A 25,990-nucleotide genomic window follows, 5' to 3' on the forward strand; every position below is an offset into this window, starting at 1 on the left:
ATGGGCCAAGAACACCTTCTGGAAGTGACCAGAAGCCATAGATATAAACCAGAAGTAAACTAGAACTTCCCAGAGGTGGTTCTGGGGCCCACAGAGGCCAATGGAGTGGGTCGCAGGTCTGGCACAACCTGAAAGTGGCCTCTGGAAGCTCCCAGAAAAGCTTTGCAGGCAAAGCACTGAGCATTGGGCTGTAATTCACAGCACATTGGGTTGTGACCCACCAGTGGGTCGTGACCCACGGTTTTGGAAATGCTGATCTAGTTTACACTCATTCAGCATGGTGGGGGACCTTCAATCTGGTATGTCTGGCAGAAGTCTTTGCCACACTCAAAACGTTATTTTAAGTGGCAATCGGGGGGGGACTGCGCCTGAGAACTCCCCCCCACATGAATTCCATGTCCCCTAACCAACATTAGCAAAATACGTCTGTTATTTTGAAGGCATAAAGAAGGAGCACCAGATCGGTTCTAATAGCCAAATTCTTTAATTCCATGGGAGAAAACTTATGCAAATAAGATCATCTTTACATAAGAATATAAGAAAAGTTCTGCTGGATCAGGCCCAAGGCCCATCTAGTCCAGCTTCCTATAGTGGCCCCAATGATGCCTCAAGGAGCAGACAAGGAAAAAAAAAGATCTTTGTTTACTGCATCCTTGTAAACAAGTAAGAGCTGAAAGTCCAGGGCTCATTTAATTTCACTGTTGTGCTAACGTATTTTCACTCTTCTGAAATCAGCCACGGGTTGGCCCAGCTTGAATTCTGAATTACAAAGGCAAAAACAGTTAATGTTATAAATGGCAAATTTTCCTTCTGGATTTTTAGCAGTCCACCCACCCAGTGTCAACTTACTGTGTGATCGGGAGATGTATAGCACAAAAACGACACATGAATCTGCCCTCATTTCTGTATTCACAGCTTCACAGAGCTAAACATGACTGAATGGGGAGCATGTTGGATGCACCGAAATCAGCATGTTGGATGCGCCGGCATCCTCTTTTAAAAATGATCCTCTATTGTGAGCCACACAGCTTTACTTTAAAAAAACCAGTTTCACCTTTCCAGGAGCTTCACAATCCTAACCAACTTTCCAGCACTGACATAAGGGCAATGCAGCTCCGAGGTAAGGGAATGAACATTGCCTTACCTTGAGGAGGCCTCCGTGACTGCCCCCCAACTGCAGGATGCAGCACATACCCTACTGGCACAGCTTATGCCAGCACTGGAAAGTTGGTTAGGATTGCGCCCTAAACCTCTTGTTTTTATGCTTTTTACTATGGTGTAGTGGGGGAACAACCGTTAGGAGGGCTTGTTGAGCTTCATATTCTTCAGATCAGGACCATTCTGGTAGCCTTGTGTTCCCCTTTGCATGGCTTTTGTTAGGAGCCAAGGCACTTTTGCCTTCTTGCGAGTATATGTATACATGTGGCTCAGTTTCATTTTCCATCGGACTCAATACATTTTCCTTGTCAGCTTGGAGAGGGGGGACTTCCTTCTCAGGTTTTTGGGGCTTTCATTTATCAGATCAGGACTATTCTGGTGCCACTGCATTCCCCTTGGCCTGTCCTTCGAAGTGGACTGAGACATGGTTGCCTTCTCTTGAGTAAACATGCACTTGCACCACATTTCACTTTCAATAGGGCTCTATACATTTTCCTTGTCAGCCATCAGTTTCACAACCCACCAGAAATCAGGTCGTGATTCGCTGGTGGGTCCCGACCCACAGTTTGAGAAGCACTAACCTATGTTATCCGTAACTTGCTGCAGAAATGATTTGACTCCCTAGAGAAAAAAGGAAGTTTTTGGAGCAGGGCAAAACCCCAAACAAATCATCCTAACCTTTTTCCTCTCCTTAAACTTTCCTCTTCCTCCCATGTGGTGGTTTGAAGCTCTAGATCATCATGACAGAAGCCTTTGGTGGTGGATGGGGGCATAATGAATTCTGTCCTCTCTGCCCTATGAAGCCAAGAGTTTGTTTTCGTTTCTCATGTCACTTCCCCGAGGCCTCGTATGTAAACCCCCCACCACATGAATCGAACCTGACTGCAGAGTTCTCCGCCACTTTCCCAGAGGCCATTTCTCATGAGCTAAGAACTTGAAAAGGTCAAAAGTATTCAATTTACTTTGCCGAAGGAAGCGTTTCCGTCTGTCTTCAGGGGGACAGAAGGAACAAAGGGCAGTTCTGTCACTCACGCCATTAATGCGAAGTGACCTTAAAATGCATCATAACTGTTATTTTTGCCTCCCTGCCCGTCATTCTGCAAAAGGGGCATGACAGCCCTTCCGCAGGCAGGAATTTATTTATTTATCTGTCGCTCCTTCGTGCACACCACCCAGGATTCTTTAATGTGTTCAGCTTTGAAAGCCACCCCTTGACCCATCACACTTAAGCTACAGCAGTACATCCACAGGTTGCTTCTGGAGCCTGCCTTTTTGCAACCTGACAGCAGTTTGGCCCAAGTCATGAGCTAAATGTCTGGCTAGGGAATTAACTAAACTTTCTGCACACATCATGAACGACAACAGGTGCAGTGACCAAGGAAGGGATTGCTCACCCCAAGCCCCGTCTTCCCCTGCAAGCTAAGGGAATCCCGAGACCAATGTGAAGTGAAAGAAGGAGCAGGTGCATCTTGTAACTAAGGGCCCGATCCTAACTAGTGTGCACAGGCTTAACGCCGGTGCGCACTGCTGCAAATGTTCCATAAGGCATGTTTGCAAGTCTTAGCACCGGTAGAGCACCGGAGCTCTTCCGCTCAGCGGTTGTGCAGACCGCTGGGCAGCGTAGAGGTAGATGGGGGCGTTGAGGGAGGTGTTCTGGGGAAGGGGGAGGTTAAGGCAGGGAGGGGAGAGGGCGGGGAGGAGGTGTGCCGGGGCAGGGAGGGAGGCGAGCCCAGTGGAGCTTTGTTCCACCGGATCCTGAGCCTCTATATCAGGCCGTCTGCCCGACATGGAGGCTCTAAATTCTACGCAGACCTTTGGGTCATCGTAGAATCGAGTAGCCCCATTGCAGGGCTTCTTGTTTTACCCATAGGAAGGGACAAAGGTCCCCTTCTCCCAATGAGGCGGCAGCAGCTGCCTGGGATGCACTGGATGCAGCAGCAGCCATTTTTGGCACCACTGCAGCCCCGTGCGCTAGGCAGCTCAGGATTGGGCTGTCCAGGGCTTGATTGAACATTGTTCTGTTCACTCTGTAGAACCAAGAGCCCTATCCTATGCCTTTTTACTCAGAAGTAACTCCCATTATAGTCAATGGAACTTACTCCCAGGAAAGCAGCCTGAGTAGAACAAAATGAAAATGTTCGCATCTTAACTGAGCCAGACCTTTTGTCCATCAAACTGAGAGTTCTTGCTGTAGAATCTGGTGTTATTTGAAGTCATTATGAATCTCTGTGGACTGGTTCTGTTCTTAGTTTTACTCCGACCATGTGACTTCTGTGAATCTTGACTTATTCCATTCTGACACAACATGAGTTCATCGCTCCGTTCCGAGCAGCGTGACAAGCACCCTAAAACACCACGAGTCTTGTCAAAGTGTGACCAAAGCCATAGGACGTAGATCATGCATGCTTCTGTTTGTTTGCTTTTTTCCTTGTAGACTTCAAATCCAATTGACGTAGCGAGTAGACCTGGTGCAGTACACCATACCCTTCTACAAAAAACACCAGGGGTAGGTACAAAATGTGTAACTTCTCTCTCACTTTTGCCTCTGATTCTGGCCAAAGGTTGGTCACCGGAAAGTCAAACATTAGCATTTGTAGTGGGGTAGCAGTCTTTATATTGAACAAAAATTATTTTTTCTCTCAAATGTTTCTTTTTTTTAAAGCAGTCTTTCTGAAGGCACCTGTCCTGTCCGGTCCTGTCCGGGAGGTCATTTGAGGCCCTCCAGCATGTGTCAGCAACCTCATTGAGTTAAATTCACAAGTGCCAGACCCATGGATAAAGGAGGGCCTACTGTTTATCCTGATCTGTCTGATGGGCTCAGATCAGCTTACGGCATTTCCTTACAGTAGTTCTTTCCCAGTTGTTAATTTTAGGGAAGCCCAAGTAGTCAAAAATGGAAAAAATGTAATGTAAATGATGCCACTTCTTTATTTTGTTTTTGAAAAGAGAAAGAAGCACTTGTGTCACCATGTAACAGACCAGAACCTCAAGCCAGCAGCGGGGCTGCTACTTGGTCAACTTTCCCGAGGCCTCCATGTTTGACTCTCACTTGTTCTCACAATGGATAGCCATTCAGCAAGATGGTGTCCTTGCTCACACTTGTGAATGAGAAGTGGCACAAACGTTGCACGAACATATACTGGAACGGGTCCAGATGGAACTTGGGAAAACTGACCTTTTTTTTGTGCTTCTTCACCTTGATGGATTTTTATTTTTTATTTATTTTTTCTCAATTTTATAATTTCTTTCTCCAAGGAGCTCAGGGTGGTATACATGGTTCCTTCCCTCTTTTGTCCTCACAGCAACCCTGTGAGGTAGGTGAGGCTGAGAGGGAGTGACTCGCCCCAGGTCACCCAGGAAGTGTCATGGCTGAGCAGGGTTCCAGGTCTAAGTTCAACTCCTAAACCACTATACCATCCTGGCTATCTTTTAGGGAGATATGCTTTAAGACTGCAGGGTATTTTTGGCACCAGTTCAAAGCTTTGTGAAAACCACGAACCCTCTGTGACAAAGCAGCAACCTTATCCTCTGCTTATTGCTATCTTTTTACTATTGCTACCCTTTACCTTAATTTCCTTCTGCTTGGACCAATTTGACCAATCTAATCTCCTTTTCCACATTTTCCTTAGGTGTCTGACCCGTATCGGCCTCCAGTACGAGTAAGTAAGGTTTGTTGGGGATTTTTTAAATCTACGTTTTATGAAAATGTTATTTGACAGTCTGCACGTATACAGAATCAAACCAGCCTTGGTGCTTTTTGAAGTAAATATATTAATACATGTTGATTCACAGCATGCAGTTGCTTTCTGCTGCTTTCCAGAGTAACCCACATTCTATGCCAAGAGACGCAGGATTCTCCTACCTGCTTAAATTATGCAAATTAAGTATCTGCTAAACTAAACACATTTGCATGATTTCTCTAATTCAGCATACAGGTTGAGCCTACTTATCCGTGGATTTCCCCCAGACCCACATTGAGCTAGATCTGGCCCAACCGGAAGCCTCTGAAGTTGACCAAAGCTATGCCCTTCTAGGACTTCTGGAGGCCTTTCTGAGACTGAGACTACAGGCTGCGCATGGCCTCCACAGGCCTCAGAAAGGCCCCCAAAGTGTCGAAAACTGAAAGGGGCTTGATGCTGTCAGGGGCCTAAAGGTTGTTTGTGGCCTCTACAGGCCTCAGAGCAGATCTGGATGCAACCAGAGCAAGGCTCTGATCATGTTCGGAGCCCCAGTGGGCCAGAGAACCACGGATTTCACTTGATCTTCTCTCCTGTGTAATAATAACCACTTACAGTACGCCCTCAGTATCCATGGAGGGGGGGGGGGTCCATTCCCAGACCTGCCCCACAGATACCAAAATACACAGATACTGAAATCTGTGGTAGGCACTTTCAGTTTAGCAAAACCCAAAAGTACCTACCATGGATTTCATTATCCACCGGTTTCAGTATCGCAAACCTGCCGGTGACGAGGACCCAATTTTCTGAATGATAAAAGCAGGCCAATGCCTTTGATACCTGGGGCACCATGAATGACTAAGCATCGTGTAGGGGAGCTAACTACCGAAGTGAAAAAAGACAGAGTTTGACTGTGGCATTTTAGAAATCAAACCTCCATTTTTACTTCCTTTGATTGCAGAAGCCAGGCAAGTGGTGTGCCGTTCACGTACAAATCGCATGGCAGATCTACCACCACCAGCAGAAGATAAAGGTAACCGTGCCTGTTTATTCAGCACTACGAAGCCTTCTGGCATACAGGCTCCTTTTTCCCTGCCACCCCACCCCCACCCCTTATAAACCAACAAGTAACTTCTTACAGCATTGTTCTCATTTGGTCAGGTGTGGAATTATCTAAGCCTTTCTATCTTTAACATCTATCACAGAGCTATAAGTGGTTGTGCTTGTTTGGTGGGTAGGGCAGCCTGGTCGCAAAACAAGTTGATAATAGTAATATATGCAAACCCCCTCCCCCCAAAAAAGAGATCAGAAGAAGGAAAAGAAAAAAAGCTGGGTGGTTTGGGGGAGGGGGCTGTAAAAGGCACGCGTGTTTAATATCATTTCCCTTCTGCACTAGTACCTCCTGTGGAATATGGAGTGTTATCCTGTTCAGAGTGAAATGAGCGGTACGGTGAAGGACATTTTACAAAACATAGAGCAGGCGAGTAGAATGCTAGTCCTTGTGTCAGAGGTGCTTGGGGGTTTTCTTCTTCTGCGGTGTTGTGTGGAGGGGAGGGATGGAGGGGCGGGCTATGAAACTGGAGAGGTAGGACTATTAGGAGGAGCTGCTTTCCCTTCCCCAAGTGATTTGTCTAAAACCCCTAGACATCTGGGGTCAACCAGATGGTCAACCAAGACACCAGGTCAACCTAAAACCACATCAGGCTTGAGTGCTCACAGTGGGGATAGAGCCACACCTCCTGACTATAAGAAGAGTCCCACTGGGTCAGGCCATACAACCATCATCTAGTCCAGCTTCCTGTATCTCACAGTGGCCCACCAGATGCTTTAGGGAGCACATGAGACAACAAGATCCTTGCACCCTGTTGCCCCTTCCTTGCATCTGGTATTTCTGAGATCACGTACCTCTAAAACCAGGAGGTTGCATATGCCCATCATGGCTTGCAACCTGTGATTGACTTTTCCTCCATCCCCTTTTCAAGGCATCTAGGCTTTGAACCACATCCTGTGGCAAGGAGTTCCACAGACATTGCATGCTGGGTAAAGAAATATTTCCTTTAGTCTGTTTTAAATCTCCTGACACTCCATTTTAGTGGCTGTCCCCTGGTTCTGGTGTCGTGTGAGAAAGAAAAGAACGTCCTTCTATCTACTCTGTTCGTGACCTTCAGGGCTGCAGTTAAATTTCCACAAAGTTTTGCAGCAAAAAAATGTGCATTCCTTCGCACAATCCAAGCCATAAAAGTTTCATTATCAGGTTGTGGGATGCAGGCGAATGTTGTGGGAGGTACACCAGGCCAGCGTAGGTGTTGCAAACTCAAAGCAGGGAAGTCCCTCAGTAGGGTGTCCTTGACCTGGGCTGAGGAAGAGAGAAACCTAAATAACCGAGTCAGCCACGGAGATTATCTGAGATTCTAAACCATGATTTGGCAACAACCACAGATTCAAGCACTCCATAGTCTGTGGTTGGGTAATTTCTATGGAAGTTACTTGACAACTGCTGAATGCCACCCCAAAAAAAAAAAAAAATGGATTGCAGAAACATAAGACTCCTGAGTACACTGTTGTGCACACAGTAGCAAATGGGGTGAAATTGTGTGTTGTGCCCTTCTGTGCATTGCCATCATCACAACCGTTTTGTGTTTTTTGCTCATTAATTCATCACAAATGTTTGTTGCCATTGCTGAGGAACTGATCTCCTGAAAAAAGTAGGTATTAAGACCTGTCTGCATCGTACTGGGCCAACTGCAAGCCAGTTTTTAACAGACTCCTGGTGCTCCAGTGCTTTGTCTACAAAACTCTGTTCAGGTGCTTAGCTTGTTTCCTCAGGAAGTTAGTCATGAGTAACAGCCATATGCTGCCCAGGAACCCAGAGGAACAGCAGCGCTGAAATGGCCATCACTGTATCCAATGGGCCAGGGACAGCTGCCAGAGGTTCTTTGAGGGAAGGAAGCACTGCTGCCTCAATGGGTCTCCTCAGAGCTGCACCCACTGTTGAGTGGGTGCAGAACTGAAGGAGCCTGTGTAGGGCTCCCTGGCCAGGGCGGGAGCATAGGATTCGGTGGCGATGTCTGCCACTGTCTCCACCCCATCCTGGGCCCAATTCTCCCTCTGCCCGGTTCCACCCTCGCCTCACCTCCCTCGCCCCAAAAAAGCCTCACCACCAACCAGCGGCGATACTTACCCCCAGCCGCTCCACTGCTTGCGTCCTCCTGGCGCTGAGGCCCAGCGCCAACTTGGTGCTGCTTTAGCACCGGCAGTACACAGCAAGAAAGTGTTTTACGGCACCCAGCACTAGTGGTATATGTGGCACTGGGCATCATGGCATTGGGCCCCAAGTCCCACTGTGAGTTAGCGGGGCTTTAATTAGTTACGATTAACTTGTTGCATTGATGTAAGTGGTGCTTACTTGTAACTGACCTTCTTTGGATACAACCCACTGTCCAGTTCAGTGAATGTGTTATATTTTCCAGCAGGGAAAAAAAATAGAAAAAGGGCAGTATCCAGAATCGGGAGGGGGGGAACCTCTCACAGGAGCAAGTCTATCCTTCTGCTCATGCAAGGGGTCTTTGGATCTCACCCACAGGTGTTAGTAGAAATCATTCAGACTACAGACAAGTCAGCCTGACTTTCTATTCTTTGCTGTTGCCCGAACCCCAGAGTTTTCCAAACTTACTGAGCTAGTTTGGCTCACTCTGCATTGTGCTCAGGGTCAATCACAGCCCATAAGCATGCCCAACCAGGGCCATAGGTCAGTGCTTGATTTGCTTGGCTGAGGCCCCAGTCTGGCCCCTGATATCTCCTGTTGAGCGTCAGGTGCCAGGGCCTCCATCAAAGACTCTCAGTGGCATAGCTGGTGGGGCAGGGGGTCAAAGGTCCTGGGTGCCATGCCTAGGGGGTGTCAGGGGTGTGCCTCTCTGAGGTCCAGGGAGACCATGCATGTGTCTTTCTAAGCCCTGGCAAGGCTGTGTGCATCCTTCCAGACCCTCAGAAGACCTGCTAGAGGCATTAGAAAGACATTTCTCGTTTTTGCTGGGGGGGGTGTTTCTTTCCAAGCTTTCTTGGTGGGGCGGTGTTAAAAAAATTGTGCCCCCAAGTGCTAGATGGTGTGGCTATGCCTCTGAAGATTCTTGAATGGTTGATATGCTATTAGACTGATTTTGTATCAGTCTAATAGTGGTTTGCTTGACACTCTGGGAAGCACTAGGCATTCCTGGGGAGTGATGGTAGCTGCCCAAAGGAGCTGCCCTCTGTTGTCTCCTCTCTCCCCTGGTCATCAGCCACAGAACACCAGGGGCAAGATGGCATGGTGATGTGAGTTCCCTGCCCTAGCAAGCAGCAGCCATCAAAGTGGAGCACAGCTGGGATAAACCAGAGTGCAATGAGATCCTATCATGCATTTTGTTTTCCAATGCATCCATAGAGAAGACTGTTCTTTGGCAGTGGCCCCGTAGCATCTAGGCCAGGGATTCTCAAACTCCTAACTTTGGCAACCCACAGCAACATCTGCAGTGGATCCTGGGCCCACCAAGGCCAGGAAGCTGCAAGATAAAAGGGCACGCAACCTGGAAGTCACTTCTGGGTCATGCCAGCACACGGCCTGCTTCGTTGGCCACGTCATGCCGTGGTTCTCAAACTGTGTGATGCAACCCACCGGTAGGTCGTGACTCTTTTTTGAACCAGGAAGTGGCACGATGCAGCCAGCGAAGAGGGTCGCATGCCATTTTGCCTTGTGGCTTCCTGATCGCAGGGTCCACGACCACCAGAATTCGGGTCACTGGTGGGGTTCTGACCCACAGTTTGAGAAGCGCTGATCTAGGAAGCCCTCAGTGATGGTAGTGTAAGCACCTGATCACTTGTAGTTAGTCCTCCGTTGGAGAAAAGTACAGAAGCTTCTGCTTCCCCTCCCTGAAGGCAGCCAAGTGTCGTCCTCGTGCATGGGCACTTCCTTGCACTTCATCACAGGCCAGTCCTTAACCGTTTGTGAAGGGTAGCGTAGTCCTCTGAGGATATTGAAATGAATAGGCTTGTGAAGCAGCTGGAAGGCAAGCAGGCGATTCTTTCCTCATCCTCTTCCTTTTTCCATGAGTCTTTTCTTTTGAGCTTGCTTTGCCCCAGGAAAGAGGGAGCCTCCGCAGAGCCTCCTCCTGTCTCTGAAGCAAGCAAGCTTGTGACCCTTGTCGTCCGGCCTGGCTCCATATGCAGCTTGCAAGGACGCTTGTGCGGGGCTGAAGACGCATCCAGGGCACGCGTGCAGCTCTCTCGGCCTATCATGTCTCATCTACTCTTACACTGAGTTCACCCCCGTGGGACCAGGAGCTTGCTCCAGGCCTTGTTGATGTGGTGGCAGTAGTGGAGGAGACAGCTGGAAAGCTGTTGAGCTAAATGGCCTCGCGGAGGCCACTGTCAGTGCCTGACTCGCAGTACGTTGCCACAGACGCTGCCTTCGCTCCGGCTTACTTGCCTTGGCAGCGCTAAGACAGGCATGAAGTTTGCACCCCCCTCCCCCTGGTAGGAAAAGGAGAGCACGTAATAACACTGTGTTTTGTATCCTTTGACAGCAAATGCAGCTGGACCCCCACAAGCTTGAAATAGGTGGGAAACTGGACCTCTTCAGCAGACCTCCTGCTCCAGGTGTCTTTCCAGGGTTCCACTACCCACAAGATCTCGCTCGCCCACTCTTCTCCACCACAGGTAAGGAAGAAGGAAGTTGTCTGAGTACAGAAGACCCAGGCCTGCCCCTGACGCCTCCACCCCCCACCCGCCTGCCCCTTCTTGTGTCTTAAAAATCGACATTAATCCAGGTGGAAGCGTTGTCAGAAAGCGTTGTTCCTCTTGCTGCTGCTTGATCAATTTGGATTATGAGTGTTGAGGCTCTGGGCGGAAAAAAAAAATGCCTGTTAGAATCTCATCGCCCGTATTTAATAATGAAATTGGCCTGCACAAATTTGCTTCAGCTGGATCTGTTCCTTCCTTACAAATCAAGATAATCCTCCCCACAAAACCAATGGAAAAATCAACAGTCTTCCCCTACCCTCCTGATTGCACAGGAATCTCGCCAGTGGAACTAGTATGCTGCAGGCACAATACTGTGGCAGGGGGGTTTGTTAGGGTTTCCATCTCATTCTTCTCTTGACCCAGCTCATCCCAGGCACTGCCTCCAAGCAAAGTATTCCATAAACATGCAAAAATTGATGCAGAACACATAACACACAACGTGGACTTCTCACTGCCCATTTTCTGAATGGGTCCTCCCTTCAGAAATTTCCCACCCCAAGAGAGCATGATGTCTCACCAAAAAACTGCCCAAGCAATACATCCCTTTATTGAAGTTCCTGATGTGTTTTGAATTTTCTGTTCATTGCCAGGTCTCCGTACTTTTTATAAGTCATGGCATTCAGTTTTTTTAAGGTGCTAAAATTTGTTCTCCACCTTAACTAGACCTAGAAACTTGCTCGTTCTAAAAGAAATGAAAGTTGGTAGATCTCAGAACTCTGATTCTCTGGTGTGTTTGTGTGTTGTGGTTCACTAAGTTTTATTGTCGTTTTATGGAACACTGCAAGCTGCCTTGGATATTTGCCTTGGCAAGGAAAAGGCGGGATAGAAATTTTTTTTAAACAAACTCTCTGGTAGGACTTCCTGGCTATCAGGCAAATGTATATCTCTCCTTGTGGGGTTTTTGAGTACTGTTGTTATTTGCATGATGCTTTACATAGACAGGCTTATAGTCTAGACATCATCACGCAGAGAGAATGAAAGAGGCTCAAGGCAGGGGTAGACAAGTGTTGTTGGAGTTGTACATACTCAAGTTTAGTTACGGGAACAGGCAAGGTTCCATCCATCAGGACAATGGAGGCAGTAGCCTCAGGGAGCAAGTTGAGATGTTATGTCCATCTCCATCTACTCATTCCAGTGTTCCTGTCCCTACTCTTTGAACTGGAAAAGGAAGAGGAGGACAGACTGGAAAAGGGGGTATGGTGGAGAGGAGAATGGTGGGCTAGACTGTCAAGAGATGCTCTAGCCTACCACCTCTCCTCCGAACGTCTTCTCTGCTCCGTCCCTCTCTTCCTTTTCCCATCCAGGGAGTGGCAAAGGATGGCACATCATCAGGTAAGGGGGAGGACCAGAAGTTGACTTGCAGCCTCAGGTGTGAGGAGGTCTTTGGCCATCCCTGTTAATCACGCTATAGCAGTGTTTCCCAAATATACCTTGCTCATGACACACTCTCCCCACAGCCTCTTCTTCCTGGCTGAGCCAAGCACCACCATCTTAGATCTCGCGAGATCCAAGACGGTGGCACCCAAACCTCACATGATTTGGGTGCCACCATCTTGGAACTCTTGAAATTCTCTCATGAGATCCAAGATAGTGGTGCCCCGGGGAAAAAGGGGCAACTGGAGACATCCGGGGTGCCCTTGTGAGTGTGCTACGATGCCCTGAAAGCCACTGTGATGCACACTTTGGGAACCCCTGCACTAGGGAACAGGAGTGAAGACTTCTTGGGGGAAAAATAGACTATTGTAACATTCCCACAAGCACCTGCTTGGGAACCATGAGAATTTCTTAATTACAAGATCTCTGCATATAGTTTCGCTGGTTTGGGGAGGGGTATAAAAATAGATTTATAAAAGAGGCAAATTAATAGAAGTCTTTATTTCAAACCCAGATAAATAAGCCCAGTGCACCTCATCTCTGAGTATATTAATCACAGGAGTCATCAGACAGTATATCTCAATAAAGCGGGCCGTCAGAGAAGAGCCGCACGAACAAACATTGCAGCTCTTATGTAGAGACAAATAAATCTTTTGCTTTACTGTATCGGAGGCTTTCTCCTCACCTTATCGAACAAGAGCGTCGGTGGCATGAATCATGGGTTCTGCCACATTGCCTTGTTACTGCCAAAGACATAAGTTATCTCAGGCCCACCTGTCTGTGGGATGGATGTTCAGCTGCCTATATTTAATAACTACCTGACAGTCCAGAATGCTGTCCCTGGCTCTCCCTAGAGGATTTCGCTTTTTTATTATTATTATTGCTGTTATTTTCATCAGCCCCATGTAGACAAGTTTGCAAGCCATCTCCTCTGCCAAAATCTCCCATCCATTATACACTTTTTGAAACCAGAAAGGATTAGCGGGATGACAGCCTCCATCTGTCTTAAGTCAGCCAAGCAAGTTGCAATGTTTATAAATAACACCGGGTCCCCTTAGCTGTGGCAACTTGTCTCCGGAGCTTCTTGGTCTCGTTTTCCGGTTGCTTAAAGCTGGTTCACTCGATAAGTTTTTGATCATCTGGGGAAGAGAGCCAAGGGGAACAGACCCAGTGGTTTTCCCAGTGGTTTAAAAACCCTGTGGTTTAAAAACTCTTGGCATCTTTGGCAACTTATGTGACATGGTGGGTAAGAGACCAAACAGATCAGAGTGTCACCTGTGCCATGAACAAGCCACTACCTCTGAGCCTCAGTTTTCCACATCTGCAATATGGGCATAATAATACTAACCCTGTAGAGTATCACATATTTGATTTGTGCTGGCTCATTCTCTCATGCCCCCACACCCGTGAGTCAACCTGCACTGTTCTGTTGATGCCACAGTCAACCTGCACTGTGAACCTGCCCTTAGACATACCACAGTTAACCTGCACTGCAAGTGTGAACCTTAGACCCACCTCAGAAGCAAAGATGGTTCATATGTCTAGAACCAGTGTTTCCAAACTGTCGGTCATGACCCACTGGTGAACCCATGTGCAGTGGGTTGTGATCTGATGGGCACTGGGCCCGACACGTTGCTCCCTGTAGTATCACAGTTCTTTTGGGGGGGCCCTGGGGGCCACTTCCAGGGTGCACTGGGCCCCCAACCCACTCTGTTGGCCCCTGCGGACCTCAGAATGCCCCATGGAAGTGACCAGAAGCAACTTGCGGTTTGCAGGTGCAACTTGTGGTTTGACCAGAAGTCACTTCTGTGGGGCATTCTGAGACCCACAGAGCCCGATTGAGTGGGTTGCTGGCCTAGTGCAACCAGCAAGCTACCTCTTGGGCCTCCCAATAAGGGAGCATCATGTCATGACCATTGTGGAGGACGAGGTGGGTCGCAAAGTTTGGGAACTGCTAGTCTAGAACATTTGTACCTGCTTCTCACCTCGCCAGCCTTAGAGTTCTGGAGTGACTAGTTTAAGAACATCCTGTCACTCCTCTGTTCAAATTTGAATTGTCCGGCAGCTGATCTCTTGCAAAGCTTAGCTATTTGTCCACAACTGTGTCCCTTTGCACACTTTTAGAGAGAGCTGTCATGGAAAAGTAGACAAAAATAAAACCATCTTCACCACCACAGGTTCAAGAAGGTGGGAAGAGAAGTGCTTCAGAGCTGCTTTCCCATTCCACCAACACTTAGAACTCCTTGCCACAAGAGGCGGTGATAGTGCCTGGCCTAGACACCTTTCAAAGGGGATTGGATAGATTTCTAGAGGAACAATTCATCACAGCTCACAAGCCTTAATGGGAATCTGCAACCTCTGGGTTTTAGAGGAAGCCTATCTCTGAAGGCTCTGAGTGGTGACAGGGTGCAAGTCTCTTGTTTTTGGGTGTTTGCTAAGGCATCTGGTGGTCCACCATGAGATACAGGAAGCTGGACTAGAGGGGCCTTTGGGGTTCCCAAAGGAAGATTCTTTGAGAAGAAACCAGTGGGGTTCTTCTTATCTACCTGAGCCTCCCCTTTTTGTCTCTTTATGCATTGCATTCACGTTGCTTTTTGATGCCTTTTCCTTACTGCTTCATACCTGGGGCACTGCTCCCCGCCACATCTGCTATATTTGCTCTGTGTCCTTGCTGAAGTCAGTGGGTGCATGAAAGCAGGTAGCCTTCAATAAAGACAATAAAAGCATGTCAGAATGCAGATTGACGAGCAAAGAACAAGGCCAAAAATCAATGCAGGCTTTTTCATCACCTTGATAGAGGAAAGAGAAAGGTAATTTTTCTGGTTTGCAGGCTGCTGGGGTAGAGGTTCTTTTTTTAAAATCTAACCTCTGTAATTAGCTTTACCTTTACAACTATCATTCCAGTACTTTATAGCAGTGGTTCCCAAACTGTGGAATTTTGGGGGGGCCCAGTTTGTGGAACCCCAAATTCATTTTTGGTGGGTTGCATTGCACGGAGCAGAGCCTCCAAGTAAAACACTTGATGGAAAGATCAGAGGATCGATTGCTTCAAGCCCCAAGGCGCTTCCAAAATCAGATAGCTGCTGATTGCCCCACAAAGAGCTCCGCTCCTGCAGTTTGCAATCACGTGTAATTATAAGGGGATAAATGTTTGAGTGGTTTTTATCTGATTATTACTACCTGTAAATCAATAAATAAAAATCTTTATAGATTTTTTTAAAAGTCTTTTAAACCTAAGTGGGTCCCAATAGAGTGTCATTTTAAAAAGTGGGTCCCACTGCTCAAAAGTTTGGGAATCACTGGTTTATATTAAAAAAAACAAACCCAAGTGCGCTCAAGTGTATCTATTGCTGTCCTACAGTTTTGTCAATCTCCTTGTGTGCTCACTACAACAGTACAGTTCATTTTTGTTTTTTTTTACTTTGTCCTGTACTCAGAGGCTAGGTATTTTCTAAGAATGTTCTGCAATTGTATTTAAAATAAAAGAGCAGTTTTTCCCCTTGCCTCCATAGGGTCTGCCCACCCAGCCACAACACCCTTTGGACCATCACCTCATCACAGCAGCTTCCTGCCTGCGAGCCACTTGGCAGGTAGGTGTAAGTAAACCCTACCTTTTCACATTTATCTGTACGCTTGAATATATTTTGGCTTCTTTTGTATCAGTGATGCACACACACGACTAGAATTCCCACCCTGATCAGAAAGACCATTCCTAGACATCCTGAACTGAGCAGAAGCTGAACAAATAAAATTACCCTCTTCAAGTTAAATTATTTTGCATATACTTCCACTGAGGCTGTCTCAGGTGGTGAGTTTGTGTTCAATCAGATCTGAGATTTATAGAGCATTAGGTGTTCTTTTCAGTTGCCGAACCCTCCCTAGCTTGTGGTTGCAGGAGAGTCATACAGTCCTCCCCATGGGAGATCTGTTCCAGAACACACACACCCTCCACGAATACACAGATACTTGAATCCGTGGCCCCTTCTAGTTTGACAGCCGGAAGTGGCTTTCCTCCGGTATCCATGGAGAGTCAAATCCGTGGATACTGGATCCGCGGATACTAGGGGTGAACTGTAGTTCCTTGCTCAGCAAAAACCTCAATGATTTTGGCAAACAAGAAGGAAAACAGACTTTATTCTTACCTCAGGACATGCAAGGAAGATATAAGGATGGATGAGCCTAGTTGCCTGCCTCCCGCTGCTGGCTTCCAAAAGATTATGTGACATTTAAAAAATGTTCACAATTGCCAAATACAAATATTGGCTGCTGCTCAAATACCCCCCTTTTTGGCACTCCACTGGAACATCCCGAGGCTTGTTGTAGATCAGGGTGGGCAATGTCCAGTCAAGGTGTATGCTCTTCCACCATGTAAGCAACAGCAAAATCCTATGCATCTTTACTTATAAGTATGTCCCACTGTATTGAGTGGGGTTTACTCCCAGGGAAGCACAGTGGGCCCTCCTTATCGGTTGTCTTAACATCCATGAATTCCACCATCAGTGGATGCCTCAGAACACCTCTAGGACACAACCAGAAGCAACTTCCAGTTCACATCCATGACTTCCAGCCATGTCTGGAAAGTGTTCAGAGGCTCGGAGAGGCCTATGGCCCACTCTGTGGGCCTCCCAGAGCCTCAGAACACCTCCTGGGTATGACCAGAACTCATGGACACGTACAGAAAGTAGCTTCTGGTCACTCCCTGGAGGACATCTGAGGAGGCAGGGAGGCCTATGGTGTGGGCTGTGGGCCTGGCACAATCTCCAGGTAAGTTATTGCAGTGGTGCAACATCTGCCCCCAGGCATCTGTGGAGTTTGTTATCCATGGAAGTTTCTGGATTGAAACCCCCCATGGATAACAAGGACTCACTGTATAAATAGAGTTGCAGCCTAAAAATCCTAAGAATGAATGGCTCAAATCAAACAAAAGGGTCTGTTTAGATCCCTGATTAGGCAAGACTGCCCTGGGAAGCTCTCCAGCAAGCCTGGATGGCAATGGCTAGACACTGTGAAGAAACGAAAAAGGATGGTGATCAGCGGATTCCGTTAGTAAGTGGCCTTGAGATTCACCATTGACAGGACCCCTGCTTTCTATGAATTTCTCCTGTTAGCAGGGACGTGCGGTATGGTGGCAGGTGAGGCAGAACCACCCCAGCCACCCCGCCCAAGCCACTCAAGAAAGTGGGTGTAAGGAGAGCCTTCTCTGGTGTAAGGAGGCAGGGCAACTAGAACTGAGGTGCTTTTCCATGGACAACGACAGGACGGTTCTGCCTCACCTGCTTGCCCCCCACCACATGAACCTGCCTGTTAGAAACCTGAGAATCCTTGATTCAATCTTAAAAAAAAATTCTGGTCCTTGTAGTGGAGTCAAGAAGTTTGAAGAACTTGTGAGAGCAAAAGTCTGAGAAACAGTTATCAGTGCTGAAGGCAGAAAGATACACCTGTTTCAGTTTGTTGTTCTGATTTGTGTATGTGCCATTTGAACATCTGGTAGCACTGTGGTTGCTAGGAATTGTTTAACTGCTAATGCAGGAGTCCTTTGCTGTCCCAATACCATGTGGTATCACCACATCTCAGAAAAGAACTGGAAAAAGTGCAGAAGAAAGCGATCAAATACTGGGCTGCAGCACCTCCCTTATGAGGAAAGGCTACAGCATTTGGGGCTCTTTAGTCTGGAAAAAAGACACCTGGGGGGGCATGATTGAGACATACAAAATTATGCAGGGGGTGGATAGAGTGGCTAGAGGGGCTGTTCCTTTCCCTCTCTCACTACATCAGGACCAGAAGACATCCACTAAAATTGAGTGCCAAGAGAAAAAGAACAGACAAAAGAATTTCTTTACTCATCATTTAATTAATCTGTAGAACTCCTTGCCACAGGATGTGGTGATGTCACCTGAAGGGCTAAGTGCCTTGCAAAAGGGAATTGGACAGACTGATGAAGGAAAAGTCCATCACAGGTTAAAAGCCATGATGGCTACACAACCTCCTGGTTTTAGAAGTAGGCTCTGATTGCCAGATTCAAGGAAGTGTCCACAGGATGCAAGTCTCTTGTTGTCTTGTGAGCTCCCTGAGGCATTTGGTGGGCCAAGATGAGATACAGGAAGCTGGAGTAGATGGGCCTTTGGGTCAGATCCAGCAGGGCTTTTCCTATGTTCTTATGATACCAGTGTGTAGGTTTTGTAAAGTTCTTGCTTCATAGTTTGGCCTCTCCAGTAGTCCGTTTACGGTGGCCATTCTAAAGCCAGTGCAAACAGGATCAGGGTATCAAAGGCCACCTAAGTTTTCTGCAAAGGCTCCTTCTGCCTGCCACACCAACAAAATAAAAAAGCATCACCCCAGAAATCAGTTTATGGCTTTCAATGCTGCTGCTGCTGTGGTTCCAGGCGGATTGGGATTCAGCTTGGTAGCTGCACCCGTCACTGTTGGCTCTTGGGGCCACAAACCCAGCCAGGCTTCCCTCCCGCTCTGCATGCACAGAGCTTAATTCTCTGGCACCTGTTCCAGGGAGTCAAAGCGCTGAAATCCCTTCTCCATTTTTAACATGCTGGGAATTTTCTGTGCAAAGAGCCTTTCAACGAGAAGGATCAGCTTAAAGTCCGGCCTAATCCTACTTGGATTCAGACCACTTTTTAAAAAAAAGAAGCAGGGGGGAGGGAAGGAGGAGGGTTGCGTTTCGTTCTCCGGCATTCTTGGCTCAACGCCAGCTAAAACCCTGTTTGCCTTTCCAGATCCATTTAGCAGGTCAAGCACCTTCACCGGCCTTGGGAACTTAGGCAGCAATGCCTTTGGAGGATTAGGCAGTCATACTCTGAGTAAGTACTGGCTGGGTTTACTGCAGACCAAACCTCCTTTCCAGAGAAAACCACATGCTTACATTGAAAAAAGCAGCTGGTGGTCATTTGTTTAAAAAAGAAAACCAAAACTCTTTATTTCCTAACCTCCATTCTCCTTTTCTTGGGAAGACAAACTCTGCACCTAAGTGTTCCAGGTCTCCGTGGTGGCAGCTTTTCCACAATGTGCCCCCCCCACCTGCCAGCAGCCATGCCTCCCCAAGGAAGTGGGTCCAAAAATCCTCTCTCATGCCTCTCAAGTCCACTTCTCCCACTGCTGCGGAAGGAATGGTTTTGCTCTCAGAAGTCCACTGCTAAATGAGATGTTTTAAAATGAATAAACACAGGGGGAGGGAGAATAACCGCTAAAACAGCATTTCTCAACACTGCTCCCCCAACTTACCACTTGCCACCATGCTATCCTCGGAGATACCACAGGAAGTAACTGGCAGTGACGTCATCACCAGTTACTTCCGGATTTGGAGACTGCAACGGGAGCTTCCAAGGTCAGTTAGGGCACAATCCTAACCAACCTTCCAGCACTGACCTAAGGGCAATGCAGCTCCGAGGTAAGGGAATAAATATTCCCTTACCTTGAGGAGGCGTCCGTGACTGCCCCCCAACTGTATAGGATGCAACACATGCCCCATGTCAGAGCTGGAAAGTTGGTTAGGATTTGGGTCTTAGAGGCTCAGAGCGGGCAGGAGAGCTTTTTCTCACACTTGAGAACCACACATTAGAGCTCTGCTCACCAGCTCGAGCATCCTATGGCCATTGAAAGCTCTCGTTGCAGTCTCACTACCAGTGGGCGCCTGTGGGCTCACTACCACCCAACACCACCCAACTCACTGGTTGAGAACCGCTGCCCTAGAATGAATTGTAGGTAAAGGAATGGGTTCTGTGGTTGTGAATTAGCTGGAAAAAAGCACTATCCAGGCTTGCAAGATGAAATAGTACTGTTGAAAATTCACACTGGCTTAGTTTGAATCTTTGACCACGGACAGAGATTAAAGGTCAGCTGCCTGCAGAAAATCCTGTTTATTGCTGATGGGAGTTCTCTTAGGAAAAATGGAGCAGTGAAGCAGTCCCAAAGGAGAATTGCTATCGTATGAGCCTCCCATAATCAAAATCTCCATCCCTGGTGTCCAGTCCCTGGTGGCTGATTGTTTAACTGGCTGCATCTTCTTAGGTGTTAGCAGTGAGAGCCAACAGTGCTTGTTGAGCTGTGGATATCGCAGCAGGGAAACTGGGCGATTTGGGCAGCATCTCTTGCTTGCCAAGCAGACGGTCTGTGATCTAGTTAACCTCTTTTTGCAGAGATTTAAAACGGCTGTTGTTTCATTTCTCATTTTCAGAGGTCTCCTGTTCCTACTAGGTTTTAAGTGTGTGTGTGTGTGTTTTCCCAGCCATGTGCTGCTAATTGGCACTTTTGCTGAACTTAATTGAGAGAGACAGAGGGCCAAAGCCAATCCAACTTTCCAACGCTGGTGCAGCCGAACTAACGAGGTATGCACTGCAGGCTGTGGTAGGGCGGCAGCTACAGAGGCCTTCTCCGGGTAAGGGAATGTTTGTTCCCTTTCCTCAGGGCTACACTGTGGCTGCACCAGCACTAGAAAGTTGGATAGGATTGGGCCCCGAGTTACATTGTTCAAAGGAAGATGGAGTATGTTGACTAACCAGATCTTTTCCCCTCTCCTCCTGGCCACAACAGGTCACAATAGCATTTTTGCTCATAAGGACGGGCCGAACATCCAGAGCTTCAGCAATCCTCACGAGCCGTGGAACAGACTCCACCGTACGCCCCCATCCTTCCCGACACCCCCTCAGTGGCCCAAGCTCAGCGACTCTGAGCGGAGCTCCTCTGTGACGAACCACGACAGAGAGTCAGACAAGAGGGATCTTCCGTCTAGTAAAGAAGACAGAGACAAAGAGAGGTGAGTGTGGGGCGAGTAGACGGTTCACCTGCTGCAGGCAGGACTTAGTGTCCTCACAAAATTGACACGCCGCACTTAGAATGCATTAAGCACCTTCACCGAAGGGGGCCTCATTCCACGCAACTGAATCGGCGTCCTCAATTATAGCTTTGGAAGAACACAGAGCCCTTTTCAGAGAATTGCGATGACAGCATTTTGCATGCCACAGACCTCACTGAACCGCCGCAGGGTTGAGCCACTGACATGCCGCAACTCATCTTGCAGTCTGGACAGTTCTCCCCAGGCTGTCAGAAATGTCTGCAAAGAAAAAGTGGAGATTAGGTACTGAAACCTGCACCAGTTTATACTGCGAGAGCTGCTGCATGTTAATAGCTCACTGTGTGATTTTAAAAGGGAGTCATGCTTAATGATAACATGGAAACTGGCCTGGCAGGGAGGTAGGAGAAGGCCCACAGAGAGGGGAAGGCCTGAGTTTGAGTCTGTAAAAGGGAATCATATGCCAGTGGCACAGCTAAGGGCGGGCAGGTCTACAGGGCCCCAGGTACCACACCTTGGTGGTACCTTGACAGGGTACCTTCTCCTTCACCCACCCCCTATGGGCACTTGGAGTGGTGTGGAGCCACTCTGTGCAACAGCCCTAGAAACAGAGCCGCAAAACCTGGAAGAGGTTTTCAGAGGTTTTCAACCACTGTGGTCCAAACTCCCATGCACAGCAATGTACCAGCATCTGTTCAAATCCTTTACAAAGCGTAAGGGTCAAAAGCAGATCAGAGGCTTCCCGGCCCAGCCTGCTACAGTCATACATAAGACATCACTGTATTTTTCATGTCGCTCTGACTGCAGGTACTTAACGTTCATTGTTCTCGGTCAGTGTAATAAAGTCAAAAGTAACAAGTATGACTTGTAACAAGTCAAAAGTCATTGTCATTTATTCCAGCAGTTCCCAAACTTACCACTGGTGCAGTGCCCTGAAGAACCGGAAGTGAGTGACAGTGACACAAAATGCGTCATGCAGTGACACTACCCCTCTTAACTGCTGAACCCGCAGTGTTTGGACCATGGTCTTGCTGGCAGGCCGTAGGTGGCACACAATGACCCAGCAAGTGCCTCACAATGTCCCAGAGCAGAGGTAGACAAACATTTTGGCAGGAGGGCCACATCATCTCTCTGACACTGTGTCAGGGACCAGGAAAAAAAAAAAAGAATTAATTTACAGTGCAATCCTACCTTGCTCTGGAACAGACAGGCCAGGAGGACTGCGCTGTATCCAGCGCAAAATTGGGGCCCAAAGTGACTCAGCCAAAGGCAAGGGGAGACTCTTCCCCTTACCCCCTGGTAAGCCACCACAGCCCCAATGGGTGTCCTCGGGCATGCGCCACTGCCAGAGGTGGCATAAGTCCGAGGAGAGCAGAGCAGCTACAAGTGCTACTCGGGGAACAGGGTTGGGATCCAGCATAACAGGCGGGTCCCAGCCCTGCCTCCTGCACCCCCTCCCCCCCAGGACCACCTCTGCCTGGCCTCCTCATGCCCTGGAACAACTCCCTCCTAGCTCCCCCCACCTCCTCCCTACACTCCCCAGACCCTTATATTGGCTGAGCTCAGCCAACGCAACCCTCCATTCCCAAGTTGGCACAGAGCCTCTGTACCAGCCTCTGCGGGCTGGCGCGCATCCCTGTGCTGGCCCAGCCGACTCTCAGAGGTGCAAACATGCTTTACGGCACGTTTGCGACCCTCCTATCCTGGCCCAAGTCACAGTCAGGATTGCACCCACATTTGAATACATTTATATATTTTACATAAATGAATACATTAGATGGAACTTCTATGAATGAATGAATTTTACTGAGCTTATTTACAATACATAAGAGAAGTATAATACAGGCATGTAGAACTATGAGAACCATGAACTGTTTGTCACACACACCTTTTGCATAGTGAAATCATACAGACCAAGCCAGAAACACATGGAGACATAAGGTGTTCAGAGGCAATGGGGGGGGGGCTTTAATTCAGCCCACAGCTCACATCTGACAGGCCAGAGACTGCGGGCTGGATTCAGCGTCTCTGAGGGTTGCAAATGGGGTTTGCCCACTCCTGCCCCTGAGCATTGTGATGCACAGATTGGGAACCGCTGACTTATGTGATGGTGGAACCAGGACCAGTAGTTTCCTACTTCTATTAAACAGCAGGGGTATTATTTGCAGTGTCTGGTGGGAACACAGACCTGGGTTCTCCACTGCAAGATACTCACAGCATGCTTTAATTTACCCCCAGGGATCTTCTGGACAAAAACCGGCATTCCAACAGATCCTCGCCTGCTTCGGCTCCAGTGACTCATCAAATCAGCAACCTCATCCGTAGCAACAGCCAGACCTCTAGCGATTCCATCAGACAAGCCAGTCTCAGCGACAGGGAAAGATCTAAAGAACCGGAGAGGGAGATTCCTGACCGGCTAAGGGATCCTCCTCCAGTGGTAGAGCACAAGATCAAAGAAAGCCGCTCCCCGGTGAAGGAACCGCCAAGCCATGAAAAGAGAGCCTCGGAAGACAACACCAAGCCGGTGATCCAGTCCGTCTCTCCCTACAGCAAACCCGCACTGAGCGAGAGCTTGAAACTCAGCAATCTAATGAACAAGGACATTGAGAGAAAGCCAGAGCTTCCAGCTGACCTCCAGAAGATCAAGAACGACATCAAGGTCAAGGAGGAGCGCAAGGAAGACGGTGACGTGTTGGTCGTGGGCTCAGAACCTTCGCAGCATTCCAGAACAGTCGAGCACCCACCACCGCCTTCCTTGCACGGGCTGCCCTTGCCCCACACCATGGCGGCCACCATGCCCATCTCCATGGGCAGCGTCCACCAGATGAACAACATGAATGTCCTGGACCGTAGCAGAATGATGACCCCATTGATGGGCATGAATCCCTTGACAGGAAGGGAGAGACTGCCCCATCCTGGGTTTTCCTGGGACCCAGTCAGAGACCCGTTAAGGGATGCCTACCGGAGCCTAGACCTGCACCGCCGAATGGACTTCCAGCTCCGGGCAGACCCTATCCATCGGTTCCCCACCACCTCTGGCTTCTATGACCACGAGCGCTCTTACCGAGACAGGGAACCCCACGACTACAACCACGAGAACCTCCTCGAAGCAAGGCGAGAGCAGGAGCGGCTCCGGCAAGCGGAGGAGAGGGAGAGGTTGCACTTACGGGAAGAACTTGAGCGCGCCAGGATGCACCACTTGCACTCGTCCCCCATCGAAAGCCACCTGGCCCACATGCCATCCTTCATGCCTCATCTCAGCGGGATGCACTATCCCAGACTCAGCCCCTCTGCCGCCATGCACAATGGAATCTTAAATAGGAACCCGCCCACAGCTGCTTTGAGTGCCCCTCCCCCTTTGGTACCAGCCAGTAGTACAAGACCTTCCTCCCCCCGCCGGACTACTCCACTCACAAACTCAGAGTCCAGAGATTACTCTCCTTCTAGGAACCCCAAAGAAGTCGAGGCACGATAGTTCCCAACCAACCAACACAGGATGAATTTTAAAACTCGCCTATACATATAGGAGGAGGGGGAAAAATACCTTTCAAAAATGCACTGCTGTAAACTTTTTTTTAAAAACTGTAAATTTGTAGAAATTAAGCACAGTTCCATAAATAATTGGGGCGTGGGTGGGAAGTGGGCTCATAGGTTACAAACCTTCCAACCAGGCGGTTGCTGAAAAATGGAAATTTAATATATAGGTCTTGATTATTTTTTTTCCTGTTATTTTTGGTTCTTTTTTTGCTTCTGTGCTGAGTTAAAATATTACCAAGTTTGTAAATTTTTTCCCAAATGTGAGAAACATTTTTAATGAATTTGTATTTTTTTTAATTCTGTGATCTTTATTCAACACACAAACACACACACACACAACACAGCTTTTTTTTTAGTTAAAAAAAAAATGTAATGGCCTCAGATCCTTAAGTAAAACACCCAGGTTTCTTAAAAGTATTATTTATGGAAATACTGTCGTTTCGTACAGTCCACTGTGAGGTTCCTGAATTGAGGCCACTCACTTCTCTCGGTACTTTGGAACTGAAGTTACAGAAATATATTAAAATAATAATAATAAGAATAATAATGTACAAAACTGTTTGTTTTTTGCCTTATATTATGGAGAACTGAGAATCTTTTTTGACTTTCTTGTTTTAAATGACAAAAAAAGAAAACATATGTAAATTTTCTGTTAATATAAATGTACACCAATATTGAATTCTTAACATAGGTAGACTTTATAAAAAATGGTTTCTAGAACCACTCTCTGGTTATTTGTTAACATTATTATTCCAACTCATCCTTGTCACCATCTGAGAAGAAAGCAAGCAGAAATAAGAGACTCTAGAAGGGGTCTCTTGTAAGGGGTGGTGTAAAGGATGCAACACGTTGGGGGGGGCAGTTCCGGGAAGCGCAAGGGAAGCATCCACAAGCATCCACTCTCCTACTGGCTCTCCTGGACACTGCCATCTTGGACCCCATGAGATCCCTGGTCAGTCATGACCAGAGTGGGCTCAAGACCTCTCCAAAGCACATACACAAAATTCTGGCCCTCCTTGCTGTGTGTGCCCACAGCAGCCACTCCTCCAGCTCTCTGGGTTTGAAAAGGAAGGAATGAAGCCTAAGGCAAGAGATGCCAGAGGGTCGCTCCCTCACCCTTCCATTTCAGATCCAGGAGTGGGAGAAAAAGCTGTGGAGACATGCAGGCAAACAGAGGTGGGGACTCAATCCCCTAAGGCAGAGGTTCCCAGAGTGTGTGCCAGGATGTCCTCAGGGGCCCCTCCTACTGGCTCTCCCAGGTGTTGCCATCTTGGATCCCGCGAGATTTTGCACGCTCCAAGATGGTGACACCCAAATTTGGGCACTGCCATCTTGGATTGCACAGAGTCTCATAGGATTTGGGCAATTGCTATCTTGGATCCTGTGAGAGTTTGCAACACCAAGCTGAGCCGGGAAGAAGAGTGGGGCGGTGTGTCCCCAGTAAGTTTGGTAACCACTGCCCTAAAGAAGAGATCCAGATTACCTTACACTGAAGCGCCTCTCACTCAGATGGAACTCCCATTTCCCCACCTCTTCCCCTTTTCTTTCCTGCATTGTCTTTCGCTGCACCCCATCAAGCAAGGACAGCCTCCGCTAGACCTCTTGTGCTCACTGAGCAGTCGTCTTCTTGGAACCAACATACAAGGTGTGCAAAAAGTCAGATGTTTAA

The 25,990-nt window shown here is 48.0% G+C and overlaps 1 protein-coding gene across 16 annotated transcripts in view; it reads left to right on the top strand.

Moving 5' to 3' along the window:
- FBRSL1 (fibrosin like 1) overlaps positions 1-25,003 on the top strand; it is an 863,567-nt gene extending 838,564 nt beyond the window's left edge. For 6 of the 16 annotated variants that reach the window (XM_066609681.1, XM_066609673.1, XM_066609678.1 and 3 more), the window contains 9 exons: positions 3,593-3,664; positions 4,788-4,826; positions 5,797-5,868; positions 6,232-6,315; positions 10,394-10,526; positions 15,497-15,580; positions 18,713-18,796; positions 20,526-20,748; positions 23,023-25,003. In XM_066609681.1, the coding sequence (XP_066465778.1) occupies positions 3,593-3,664; positions 4,788-4,826; positions 5,797-5,868; positions 6,232-6,315; positions 10,394-10,526; positions 15,497-15,580; positions 18,713-18,796; positions 20,526-20,748; positions 23,023-24,259 (2,028 nt within the window). In that variant the 3' untranslated portion in view covers positions 24,260-25,003. The remainder of the gene's footprint in view (positions 1-3,592; positions 3,665-4,787; positions 4,827-5,796; positions 5,869-6,231; positions 6,316-10,393; positions 10,527-15,496; positions 15,581-18,712; positions 18,797-20,525; positions 20,749-23,022) is intronic. The other 10 variants (XM_066609677.1, XM_066609679.1, XM_066609683.1 and 7 more) reach the window with 8 other exon arrangements.
- Positions 25,004-25,990: the final 987 nt, after the last annotated feature.

The sequence above is a fragment of the Tiliqua scincoides genome, chromosome 14, assembly GCF_035046505.1.
Source record: "Tiliqua scincoides isolate rTilSci1 chromosome 14, rTilSci1.hap2, whole genome shotgun sequence".
Classification (NCBI taxonomy): Eukaryota; Metazoa; Chordata; class Lepidosauria; order Squamata; family Scincidae; genus Tiliqua; species Tiliqua scincoides.